Here is a 13,674-nt window from a genome sequence, read left to right as displayed (position 1 = left end):
TTTTATTCCCAGAGGCTTGTCTCTTTTTCTTGTTTCCCTCCAATTAGCTAGAACGGCTAGAATATTGCTCCTGCCATCAAAATGAACTGGACTATTTCATTATTTTACTTAAACATCGGTATTGGGCATTCGCATGTGAAAAAAACCCTCGCTTGAGGAAATATTAGTTCCACTTATATTTCCATTCATGTAATTTGCCCGCGTTGAATCCTACCGTAGTCACTTAAGCGACAAACAGAAATGTATTTCTTGATGGTGCGAAGAACTACCCACCCTGACTTCAAGTAGAAGAAATGCTCTCCAGCTGTGTCCCGAAATTGCTTTCACTAAACGACATTTACGTGGTATTTCTTTACATGCCTCTGCTCACCTCCTTATTAGCCAGCTTCTCCAGGGGTACCCGACGTAGTTGTATACCGGAGACGGTGTATCTTCACCAGAGAAGGTATCGTATGCATGGGACAGAGCACGGATGGTGGCTTTAATTTTTCTGAAAGCAATCTTTGGTTAGAGGGCTGACCCCAAACGGCCCATCTCGTGAGATGACCGGCCCTGCACCTGTGAACCGGACCGCGTGCTGCGTAACCCCGGCGCGTGCCGGCCCCAATGAGCTTCCTTTCTGCAGTTATAGACGAGGAATGGCAGCGCACTCAGTGCAGCCCCAGAGAGACGTGCGTGGAGGTGGCCAGCGAGCTGGGCAGGAGCACCGACACGTTCTTCAAGCCGCCCTGCGTGAACGTGTTCCGGTGTGGCGGCTGCTGCAATGAAGAGAGCCTCGTCTGTATGAACACGAGCACCTCCTACGTTTCCAAACAGGTACGAGGGCATCCGCCGAAGCCCCGAGGACAGGTGCGCTGACAGCCACAGCGAGGCTTGTGGCCGAGCACCGGTGCTCAATGCCCTGTGGGCATGATCTCATTTAATCCCCGAAACAAGCTCCCAGGGTATCCTACTGTCCTCCTCTACAGACGAGGAAACTGAGCTCAGGGAGCTCACCTGTGGCAGAGCTGGGACTCAAATCCCGGTCTGTGGGACTCCAGGGCCTGAACTCTTACCAGCTCCTATCTCTCTGATGCTATAATGTCAAGAATCAGAAAGCCTTAGGGGAGGTAACTAGAACAGACGATAAAAGGAATGAAGGCATCTGCACCGTCTTGGGTATTCGTTGGGTTCTGTGTTGTTCAAGTGGAGTGACTGAGAAGAGTTGGATGGGTGGTGTGGGCAGGGCTTCGGGAAGGAGGAAAGGCTGGTGAAGTGCCCAGCGCTAGCAAAAGCCGAGCTGTTCCCACCTTGGGCCGAAGAGGCTAGGGGCTCAAGCAGTTTCAGGAACCCAGAGAGAAAGGGGAGAAGAGGGCTGCCAGAGTGGTTGGAGGAGTGGTGGCAAGGAATTGAGGGCAGGGGGTGGAGGAGGCAAGAGGACCAATGGATGCAGACATGGAGGTCAACGTCTTGAGACCCAGAGCCCAGCGGGGAAGGAAGGAGGGAGGGCGGCATCTCTGGACGGACAGACGGAGCGCACCTAGCACAAAAGATCTTTGAAAGTTAGTTTGTAGTCCCCATGAAAGAAAGAATTCTTCCCTCTCCATCTTATAAAATCTCTTTTGCCCAGTAGATAAGTATTTCTTTCTATCACTACCATATTGTTGTCAAATGTCACAAATGGTGCATTGAAGAGCAGTCATAACAAACTTAGGAAAACATAGTAAAAGGCTGTAAGTCCAACTACATTCCGTTTGGTTCTGTGTTGCAAATTCCTCGTGCATGTTGATGTACTCATTCAATTGTCACATTTACCTATGTAATCTGTTCTCTGTGAACAGCGGTAGTATAATGAAATTACATATGCAACGAATATATCCATGGTAGGAAATTATCTTTAAAAAAAAATTTTTTTTAGAGAGGGCATGAGGAAGGGAGGGGCACAGGGAGAAGGAGAGAGAGAATCTTAAGCAGGCTCCACACCCAGTGCAGAGCCCAATGCAGGGCTTGGTCTCACAACCCTGAGACCATGACCTGCGCCGAAATCAAGAGTCAGACACTTAACCAACTGAGCCACCGAGGCACCCCCCCTTTTTTAGAGGAGAATTATCTTAACTGGATGGAAAGAATGGAATGCTGATTTGATAATAGGTTAACTTATCCTTAATTTTATTCCCACTACCTCCTAAAATATCCCACAAACTGTTGAGTTTCTTTTTCTAAATTCTTTTAGAGAATCTTGGAACTTGTAAAAATTCTGACCTCTTACTATTTGACAACGGGGGGGGGATGACGTAAGTACGGTTAAGCAGCAACTGTCAGTAGAAACAAAGCTTGCATAATGTAAGAGGCTTTGGTTCATGGCCGTGTTATTCCCTAAAGCATAGCTGAAAAATTTCGCAAGAATATGAAGTTTATGCAAAGTAAACACTCTAAAAACATTCTCTTACTCAGACTCATAGAGGGTCCATTACATATCAAAAGGTCAGAATAAACACAACTTTAATGGATCGTTTCCACTTAATAATAGTTGAGTACTTTATTTTGACTGTTGTACTCAACAAATGATTAGTTTTAAAGAATGTACTTAAGTGTAAGTCTACAGCAGTTTTTCTTTCCAAATATGCACACTTGAACATTTTAATAGTGGCTTTAAAAAAACTACCTCTCACCCCAAAGTTATGGACTATTTGACGAAATACGTCTTTGAAACAAAGTGAGTAAATGAATACTCTGTGTAGTAAGGACTATGTGGAATGGGGATTGAATGAACAGAACACTAAAATCAAATTCAAATTTATCCATATACCATAGAACCGCTCTAAAAACAAAGTAATTGACATTTCTCTGAATTCTACTTGGCAAGATCCCACCTCGCTTCTTCTGGCCACAGACATTTTGTTCCAAAAAGTACTAAGGCATATTCTTAAAGAGTAGCACCTCTGGCTTTAGAGCAGGCTGCCTGAATTCAAATCCCCACTCTTCCAATAAATAGTTATGTGGCCTTAGGCAAGTTATGTAACCTCTCTGTACATCCGTTTCTTCACCTGTATAGAGTTGGGGGTGGATAAAGAAAAAACCCGCCCTATGATGTTGTTATAAGGGGTAAATGAATTAATATAAAACAAGACCTGGCGTGTAGAAACATCGAAAGAATGATATTCATGTTACCTATCATTATGGTGATCTTGTATCAGTCAGCTATTACTGTGTAACGTAATGTGTAATGTAATCATACACACCCTAAAACTCTGTGGTTTCAAACAATGATGACTTATTCTTACCCATGTATTCACGAGTCAGTTAGTTTCGAGTGGGCTCAGTTGGGCTTGACTCCAAGCTACAGGTTAAGTGCAGGTCTGTTCCCTGTGTCTCTCATCCCTGTAATTTCATTTAGTCTGTATAACTTATACTCAGATTTAAAACAGGAGCAGGGACCAACCATGCCTTTTACAGGGGTACCAGTGACACCAAAAAGTTAAAAGATTTGGTCAAGCTTAAATACTAGGTAAGGTTGCATAAGCCTCTGGTCTCCTGACTCTCAGCCCAACATCCTTTCCGTCATGTCAGCCCTTATCCTTATGAGTTCTATCGTTAATGGACAGCTTTGCTAAAGTCACTACCATAAAGGACAATGCAGACTATAGAAATTATTATCTAAAAATATTATATGTGTTATGGTTCTTTCTCTCTTCTAGCTCTTTGAGATATCAGTGCCTTTGACTTCAGTACCGGAATTAGTGCCTGTTAAAGTTGCCAACCATACAGGTTGTAAGTGCTTGCCCACTGCTCCCCGCCATCCATACTCCATTATCAGAAGATCCATCCAGATCCCAGAAGAAGATCAGTAAGCACTTCTTGTATTCCGTTATGCTTGTTCTTGCCTTTGCTGAAGTTGTAGGTGGAGAACACTTCATTAATTAGGTGTTAGATGTACATTGACGTAGGACCAAAAACTCAGTGGTTATGAACTTACCCATCTACTTACAGATACCTTTGTTCATTTTAAAAATTATTTTTATTTTTTATTTCTTAGAGAGCGTGTGCACATGTGATCAGGGGGTGGTGGGGTGAGAGGGGCAGAGGGAGAGGGTGAGAGAGAATCTTAAGCAGGCTCCATGCCCAGCGCAGAGCCTGACGTGGGGCTCGATCTCACCACCTGAGATCATGACCTGAGCTGAAATCACGAGTCAGACACTTAACCAGCTGAGCCACCCAGGTGCCCCTAGACACCTTTGTTCTTCTTCTCCTTCTTCTTCTTTTTTTTAGGATTTATTTATTTATTTTAAAGAGAGAGCAAGCACAGGGCAGGGGAGGAGCAGACGGCTTGGGAGAGAAATTCAAGCAGACTCCAAGCTGAGCATAGAGCCCCACGCAGGGCTTGATTTCACGACCCTGAGACCACGACCTGAGCCTAAAACAAGAGTCAGACGCTTAACCGACTGAACCACCCAGATGCCCTGAAACCTTTGTTCTTAATATGCATAGTCCAGTGCAGTTGTATGAGTCTACTCCGGCCTCAACTTTGGCACATGTCCCTATTCCAGAACAAGCATTACATGAAACTCATTTCTGGCTGTTTATCCTTTTAAGTCCCAAAATGAAGGGGGGGAGGTCCCCAAAGTCGCTGAGAGCGGCTGGTGACTTTTCTGACTTTCCTCTTAAGAGTACCAAATGGGGGGCGCCTGGGTGGCACAGCGGTTAGAGCGTCTGCCTTTGGCTCAGGGCGTGATCCCGGCGTTATGGGATCGAGCCCCACATCAGGCTCTTCTGCTGTGAGCCTGCTTCTTTCTCTCCCACTCCCCCTGCTTGTGTTCCCTCTCTCGCTGGCTGTCTCTATCTCTGTCAAATAAATAAATAAAATCTTAAAAAAAAACAAAAAGAAAATGGGCAAAGGATATTTAAAAAAAAAAAGAGTACCAAATGGAAAAGTCTTATTTTAAATTAAAATGGCTTAACATTCATTTGACTTTGAAATTTCTTGAGAGTAGTCTGTGGTTCTTTATGAGACAAATTAGGACGCCCTGGTGCCCTGAAATCAAAGGTAAGAATCACTTATTTGGGAGGAAAAAAAGAATTTCATATAGAGAAACGAAGGGCAAATGCCAGTGAATGAAAACCTAAAGTAACTAAGTTAGCTACTTAGATCTTGCAGAAGGAGAGCAGTAAATGTACTGGGTGAGTGGCTGCTTACTGCCAGTTATCTCCAAGCCAAGAAGACACTTGTATCGCTCTCAAGCCAAAAAGAAAGCTCTTATGAAAAGAACATTTATCCTCAAGTTGTTCCAGCTGTCCTTCAGTGTTCTTATCTCCATTTTATTTTATTTTATTTTTTTAAAAGATTTTATTTATTTGTTTGACAGAGAGAGACAGCGAGAGAGGGAACACAGGCAAGGGGATTGTAAGAGGGAGAAGCAAGCTTCCCTCCGAGCACGGAGCCCGATGGAGGGCTCAATCCAAGGACCCTGGGATCATGAGCTGAGCCGAAGGCTATTGCTTAACGGCTGAGCCACCCAGGCACTCCCCATTTTATTTTATTTTTAAAGATTTATTTATTTATTTGAGAGGGAGAGAGAGTGCATTGCATGGCGCGGGGGGAGGGGCAGAAGGAGAGAGAGAATTTTAGGCAGGCTGCATGCCCAGCATGGAACCTGACATGGGGCTCAATCTCATGACCCTGAGATCATGACCTGACCCAAAATCCGGAGTCGGATGCTCAAACGACTGAGCCACCCAGTCACCCCTTATCTCCATTTTGAAGAAGGTAGTGCTTAACAGCTCTGTCAGGACTATGTTTGCTTTTGGTTAATAAGCTCTGTTGACAGCTAATTTGCACAGTTTTAACAGCAATCTTCTTAAAAAGATTACAACTGTCCAAAATTACAGTTTAGTTTCCAAATAGAATATCTGTACTTACAGAATTACTATCTAATAACATGCAGTTCATAAATATGGATTAAGCTCCTTAAACCTTCACTGTTCTCCACTCAGAAATGTATTCAACATTTTTTTAAAAAATGCCCCAAAGGTATGATTGCCCTTGAAAGATTTTAAATCTGGTTCATTGTTTTCTTTTCCTAGCTGTTCCCATTCCAAGAAACTCTGTCCTATTGACATGCTGTGGGATAACGACAAATGTAAATGTGTTTTACAGGAGGAGAATCCACTTGTTGGAATGGAAGGTAATGATAACAGTAAAGAAATAATAATAGTAATCATAAAAATAACAATTGTAACTAACATCTACTGAGTGCTTACTATGATCAGGCAATGTTGTAAGCCTTTTAGATGCATTAACTCATTTCATCCTCACAACCATCCATAATGTACTATTATCCCTTTTTTTACAATGACAAAATGGACACACCAAGATGTCTAGTCATTTTCTCCAGATTACTTATCTAAGAGTGATCGAAGCAGTAATGTTCCAGAACCTTCTCTGCTCTCATTACACAGGCAGTCTACCAATGCATGACTCTGCTTTTTAATCTTAAAAGCCCAGTGATTAGAGCATCCCACAACATCGGATTTGAAAGGCAATTGTAGCCTTTCATGAAAGCCACTTCAGAACTAAACACTAGTCAACCACAATTTACTAATTGATTTGTATAAAAGTCTCACAGGAACATAAAGTCATTTTAGACTTGTTGGTTTCTTTCAACAGTGGCATGTGAAAACAGGCCAGTTATTTGAGAAAAAAAAAGGAGGGAGTAGGAGAAAACTTTTTCTGAAACTAGGGCAAAGTAAAAGCAAAACATGGCTAGCTATTGGGCTAAGAGAAGTTGGGAACCAAATGTCATCACGGCTCAGAAGTTGTAATGCTGTGATGTTTGGTGATGACTCTGGCTGAAAATGAATGCATTGTTAAAATTTATTTCCCAGAGGACAGGACAGGATTCCACTGAAAAAAAGCACAAGGAGTCATGCACTTTGAAACTTGCTTGTTTTAAACAATGACCTACAAGCAAGACTCTGTAAGGACTAAACTCTATGGAACGCTGTTCTAGAAACCATAAATTAACATTCTACTTTCTAGACTTCTGTCTCTCCGCTTCCTTCTACATGTTTTCCTGAAAGCTCATGCGGGTGTTGAATGTCATCTCCATCCTTCCCACCAAGTGTCCAGATCATCCTCTGCTAGAATATACCTCACTCATGGAGAAGCCTGCCACCCACCAAGGCAGCCCAGTCACCCCGGGCACATTCTTGTTGGATAGTAAACTATATTGACCCTCAGTCTCTCTCTCCAGAAAGGCCTGTTCAATGCAATGACAGTGAGAGTCAATATGTAACTTACATTTTGTAGTACTCACATTAAGAAGGTCAAAAGGAACAAGTAAATTGAATCTTTATATATCTTATTGAATCTAACATATCAAAATAGGATCATTTCAACATGCGACCAATATACAATTCATAAAAGAGACATCCTGCGGAGGGACTCAGCTGGTGTACGTGTGTGCTGAGGGTGGGGAGAGTGGGGGGAAAGGAGAGAAGTGCTCTGAGCAGGGGAAACATGAGTGCTCAGGACTGGAAGTGAGAGAAGGTAGCATGTCAGGGTGCTAAAAAAAAAAAAAAGTTCAGCATGGTGGGAACATAATGGGAAGGGACTGGGTAGATGTGCGAGAGGAAGCTGGAGAGGTTCACAGGGGACCTTGGGCATCTTGTCCCAGAGACTGGATGTGACGCTAAGGGCAAAGGGAAACCCCTCAACTGGTTCAAGCAGGAGAGTGATAGCACCGATTAGAATTTTTTTAAAAGATTGATTTATTTTAGAGTGAAAAAGTGTGCGCGTGCACGCATGCGTGGACCCGCACATGAGTTGGGGAGAGAGACTCTTCAAGCAGACTTCCTGCTGAGCACGGAGCCCAAAGGGAGCTCTATCTCATGACCCAAGAGATCACAAACCATGAGCTGAAACTAAGAGTTGGACACTTAACCGACCGAGCCGCCCAGGGCGACCCATGGCAGCACCAATTTGAATTTTAACACAATCAACCAGCGACAGGGTAGAAGAGGATGTGTTGGCCCAGGGCAGGGATGGAGGCAGGGGACTTTTGGGGAAGTTGTAGCAGTGATGGAAGTGAGAGGCGTGGGGTAGCTAGGTCACAGTCACTGCTCCAGCGGCCTCATGAAACTGATGACATACACTGAGTTTACTCTTCACTGAACACCCTTTTGACACGTGTGGCTGTTAAGGCAACTGCCTTTTCTACATCTACAATGACTTCTCTTCCTTGAATGAGCACATTCGGGCTAGTGAATCCAAGACCAGTTTAATTTCATCTCATTGGGTTCAGCTCATAGCTTTAAAGTGTTTCAACAAACAATACCAAAAAAGAAAAATCGGGGAGTCCCCATTTTATATTTTAAATTCAAGATACCCACAACTTCAAGAATTTATTTGGAAAAAAATCCGTGAGCTTATTGATAAAAATGATGAATGAAACAAGGCTGGGAACAGAACTCATGGCATTCCATCATCAACCTCCCTAGGACTGAAATCACTATACAATACTTCAGGGTATCACCCTTAGCTAGTTGCTGCTTCACTCAGTTCTCCTACACCCAATATCTGTTACTTTTTTTTTTTTTTAAGTAATCTCTACACCAGAGTGGAACTCGAGCTCGTGACCCCGAGATCAAGAGTCACATGCTCTACCACCTGAGCCAGCCAGGTGCCCCAGTCTCTGTTACTTTTAATTAATGCCTGTAGGGATCGAAGCCGGCCTCTGCAACTACCTTGCTGTAGCTCAGCAAACACCTAGTGGACTCTGTTTCCCCAAAACCACCCAAGGGCATTGATGCTCCCTGAAGTGGTGTGAATGAATCTCTACCGCCACCTAGTGAGTCATGCAAGTATTTTAAGAGTTACTTCACTATCCTTTAAGAAGCCATTCGTTTTGTTGTTTTCCTTTTCGTTTTTATTTTAATTCCAATATAGTTAACACATACTGTTAGAGTAGTTTCAGGTACACAATATTGTGATTCAGCAATTCTGTTGAATTCCACATCACCTCGAGCTCATCACAACTAGTGCCCTCCTTAATCCCCGTCACCTAGTTCCCCTATCCCCCCACCCACCTCCCCTCTGGTACCCATCAGTTTGTTCTCCAGAGTTAAGAGTCTGGTTCTCGGTTTGTCTCGCTCCCTCTTTTTCCCCCTTTGCTCGTTTGTTTTGTTTCTTAAATTCCACATGAGTGAAATCATATGGTATTTGTCTTTCTCTGACTGACTGATTTCACTTAGCAGTATACTCTCTAGCTCCATTCATGTCATTGTGCAGGGCAAAGTTTCATTCTTTTTTTATGGCTGAATAATAGTCCACTTCTTCTTTATCCATTTATCAACCAATGGGCAATTCCAGACTTCAAGTTATATTACAAAGCTGTAGTCATCAAAACAGTATGGTACTGGCACAAAAATAGATACACAGATCAATGGAACAGAATAGAAAACCCAAAAATGAACCCACGAATATATGGTCAATTAATCTTTGACAAAGCAGGAAAGAATATCCAGTGGGAACAATCTATCCTCATTTTGCCCCAAAGTGGCATATGCCTCTTTGGCATATGGCTTACAAAGCTCACCTTTTTCCTCTTCACACAATTCCAAGAATCTTCCCAGATCTAGCCTTCCAACACCCTTTCCACATGGTTCCTTGAATATCATCAACCACAGAGCAGTTAAAACTATGAGATTAGACAACATGAGATTGCCATTTTGATGTACTGTCAGTGGTCAGATATTGACAAGAACATACGGTTTAACCCAGTGTCTTGGAACAATGGATGGGATTCTTCAGAGTCTTCATACGCCAGCCTGTTTCAGGACCCTTTTATTACAGCAGATGACCTCCACGTTTATCATGTGCCTATTTTATGTCAGAATGATGAGATCTGATTCCTATAACCTTCAGCATTTTTTAATTCACAGAGGAAATAGACAAATGTAAGCAGTGCAAGAAAGGATAGGATGAGAATATGCACAGGGTAAGGGCACTTGGCTAAACTTGTAGCAGTTGGGAAAGATACCTGGGGATAAAGATGACGGGCAGGGAGAAGGGCAAGGCCAAAAGCATGGGGCTGAGAGATGCTGGCATATCAGGGGAACAAAAAGTAGTATAATTTGGTATGGATGGAACATAAGATATATATGAAGGGGGGAGGGAGAGAGGTGAGTCTGGGAGGTTAATAAGATCTGATTCATGGAGGGTCTCATATGAATTGGTGGGAAAATAGTCTTTTATTGGAAACCTTTTAAGGAACTTAAAGCAGTAGAGCGATGTGATTAGATTTGCATTTGATAATATTGTGGAAAATGGACTGAAGGGATAAAAGTTGTGATGGTAAGATCCGTGACAGCTGTCTACACAAAAAAATATAAGGACACTGACTCAGCTGAGGTGGTGGCAGTGTTGATGGAAATGATAGAACAAATTCAGGATGGCAGACCCAGGTGGACAAAGCGATGAGACCCAATATGGCAGGAGAGTCGGGAGTGATGGCACCATTCCCCAAATGAGACAGATTTGGAGAGAAGCAGGTTTGGGGAAGAAACTAACCATGTACTTGCCTCCAGAACCTTCAAGAATGCTCAAGTGTCACAGTCGAGTTCTTCCCAAGTTTCTATCTCTTCTATTTCCTGTACTGAATGTCAACTTGATGATTGGAATTGGACACGGAGTAGTAGTTACGCAATTGTTGTGTACACTTTCTAGAAGAAATAGCTGTCAACTCAGTGTGTCAAAAACCACTCAGACCCTCCTCTCAGCTGAACATATTCTTCCAACAGATGTCTGTGGAATCAAAGTTTATCATCACCGTTGTGTCTGTTGTAACAGCCTTGTGATCTGTGGTGAGGAAGTACATCACTGTTTCTATCCACACCCTGGAAGGTCTAAGGTGTATTTCTCTCATGCGGATACTTCCCTTCCTCCCTCCTTGTAATCTCCATCTAAAAACTAGGAAGGCCCAGACTCATAATTCTTAGCTATCCTATGTTTTATTACTAATACTTGGTTGTGAACGTTTGCATTTTGTAACAGGTCACCAACCTAAAAATCTCTTTAAAAATCTTATCAAAAATATTCAGCTTATAATCTATTTCTCACAAACTTAAGAGAACACATGAATTCGGTGTTCGTATTATGAAATCAGAGGTGACCATCCTTCACCGCGTGAACAGATGAGGAGCAAACGTCTACAGGAAAGGAGATCAGGAGGATCCACGTTATTTTTAGAATAACGGAAATCACACAGCCGACTTCGATGCCACGCTACCCATGCTGCAGCCATTCGAGCCACCCTTTTCTGTTTCCATTTAGACCACTCTCATCTCCAGGAACTGGCTCTCTGTGGGCCGCACATGAAGTTTGACGAAGATCGTTGTGAGTGTGTCTGTAAAACACCGTGTCCCAGAGATCTCATCCAGCACCCCGAAAACTGCAGTTGCATGGAGTGCAGAGAGAGCCTGGAGAGCTGCTGCCGGAAGCACAAGATATTTCATGCAGACACCTGCAGGTCAAAGGCATTTTCATTTTCACCTTCATTTGACCCGTTGACATTGAATGTGAATGTCCTTTCGATTTGGTGAGATTCCTTCTTAAAGCAGTGTTTGCAGTGCCCAAGCCCCTTTTTGGCATAGTAAAACAGGGGTTTGGCAACTAACGAAGTGAGAGTATTTAGAGTGATGATTAATTGTGGAAGCAAGACAGTCCTGGGGCGCCTGGGTGGCTGAACTGGCAACCAAGCGGCTGACTCTTTGTTTCAGCTCAGGTCCTGATCTCAGGGTCCTGGGATCGAGCTCCGTGTCAGTCTCTGCGCTCAGTGGGATGTCTGCTTGAGACTCTCTCTCTCCCCCTCTGCCCCTCCACTCCCCTCTCTCAAATAAAGAAATAAATCTTAAAAAAAAAAAAAAAAAGAAAAAATCCTGCCAGCTATTGTTGGGTATGGATCTTCAGCAAAAACTTCATTGATAAGATTTAAACAATTATCTGAGGGGGTGAGTTGCAGATCAGCAGGACTCTTTGGTTCGATATCTCTCGATACATGTCCACCTATGTTTGTTTGTTTTTTCATAGAGGAAGGGGCTGGCACTGGATTTATATAGCAAGAAATTTATTGATAACTAGAACCCTTACAGGTTACCGTTTGGGTTTTCATAGATTTTGCATCCATGTGGAATAACCATTCAGGATTTTATACTGACATTTTCAATACGTATCTGGAAAATTCACTTGGAAAACGTAATCCAGGCGGAACAGAGTTAGTTCTTTGGATGTAGTCCTTGATTCCGAATTCTCATGTTTATTTTCTTTTGCAACAGCTGTGAGGACAGATGTCCCTTTCACACCAGAACGTGTGCAAATGGAAAACCAGCATGTGCAAAGCATTGCCGCTTTCCAAAGGAGAAGAGGGCTGCCTGTGGGCTCCACGGTCAAGAAAATCCTTGACTCCACTTTGTCCCTAAGCTCCCCATCCCTGACGTTTTAAACAGCATGCTGCTTTGCCAAGTTACTGTCACTTTTTTTTTTCCAGGTACTAGGAAAAAAATCCGTTTTGCCCAGTCCCACAGTGAATCCAGACTCCCCTTCCATTACACACCAGCTGAGCAACCCTGGTTCACTGACAGTTGTCTTCCAACTAAAGATACCCCTGCACACTGAGAACGGAGAGGAGGGAGCCTGTGTAAACCTTTTGTGGGGTTTTTTGGTTTTGGTTTTTGGTTTTTTGGGGTTTTTTGTTTGTTTGTTTGTTTTGCTTGGTTTGGTTTGGTTTGGTGAATGAAAAAGGTCTGATCATCCTAGAATCAGAGGGGCCATATGATTGCTAACTCAAAGCCCATGAGGCAATTTTATAGTCTCCAAGTCCTTTGCTAATGCAACTCTCTCGTGAATGATTCTGACTCTTTATTATGCAGATTTTGATTTGTAGGACCAGCACTGGTTTTCCGATTACTGTCCAGCTTGTAGTTTTGAGTTTAGCGAACTACTGTCTGTTGTTTCATATTTAAGTGTATTTAAAGAAAATAAACACCATTATTCAGGCCATGGAATTTTGTGTTATTTAATACGGTATCACTCTACATTTTATGCCACAGGCAAAAACATGTTTTAAAGAGAGAAAGGAATTGAGAAGGGGGAGGGATGGGGAGAGCCATGGATACAACAAAACTTGATGGCAGTTTGGGGAAGACCAGGGAGTAGTTCTCAGAAAGTTTAGGATTCTAAATGAGGTTAAGCACCTGCCTTTGGCTCAGATCATGATCCTGGGGTCTTGAGATCCAGCCCCATGTCTGTTTTGGGATCAAGCCGTCATCTGTCCATCTGGCTCCCTGCTCAGCGGGAAGTCTGCTTCTCCCTCTGCCCATCCCCCCCCCACTCATGCTCGCACTCTCTCTCTCCTAGATAAATAACATCTTTAAAAATAACTAAATAAATGAGGTTAAGCAAATGTGACCCAAGAATCAGGTTAAAATCTATCTTTCCTTTGAGATCCAATTTGACTTCACTTGACCCGCATCTCATGATGGAGGATAGCCCACTGATACCCTGTTGTCTTTGAAAGCTTGCGTCTTCTGGCCGCCTCCAGCTCCAACTTTGTGCGCTCATTCTCTGGTCGTTCACATCTCCCTTCTCGTGGCCAAGCGATTCTTCTCCCTGTCCCATGGCCACCCGGGAATGAAGCATGG

General features: G+C 43.2%; 1 protein-coding gene across 2 annotated transcripts in view; it reads left to right on the top strand.

Annotated features, from left to right (window-relative positions):
- Positions 1-13,033, top strand: part of VEGFD (vascular endothelial growth factor D) — a 36,118-nt gene extending 23,085 nt beyond the window's left edge. The window contains exons 3-7 of one of the 2 annotated variants that reach the window (XM_026478086.4): positions 626-816; positions 3,678-3,826; positions 6,061-6,161; positions 11,309-11,504; positions 12,310-13,033. In XM_026478086.4, the coding sequence (XP_026333871.2) occupies positions 626-816; positions 3,678-3,826; positions 6,061-6,161; positions 11,309-11,504; positions 12,310-12,436 (764 nt within the window). In that variant the 3' untranslated portion in view covers positions 12,437-13,033. The remainder of the gene's footprint in view (positions 1-625; positions 817-3,677; positions 3,827-6,060; positions 6,162-11,308; positions 11,505-12,309) is intronic. The other variant, XM_026478088.4, reaches the window with a different exon arrangement.
- The last annotated feature ends 641 nt before the right edge of the window (positions 13,034-13,674 follow it).

Source organism: Ursus arctos, chromosome X (genome assembly GCF_023065955.2).
Source record: "Ursus arctos isolate Adak ecotype North America chromosome X, UrsArc2.0, whole genome shotgun sequence".
Classification (NCBI taxonomy): Eukaryota; Metazoa; Chordata; class Mammalia; order Carnivora; family Ursidae; genus Ursus; species Ursus arctos.
The sequence above is the reverse complement of the archived record's forward strand: the minus strand, read 5'-3'. Positions and strand labels throughout refer to the sequence as shown.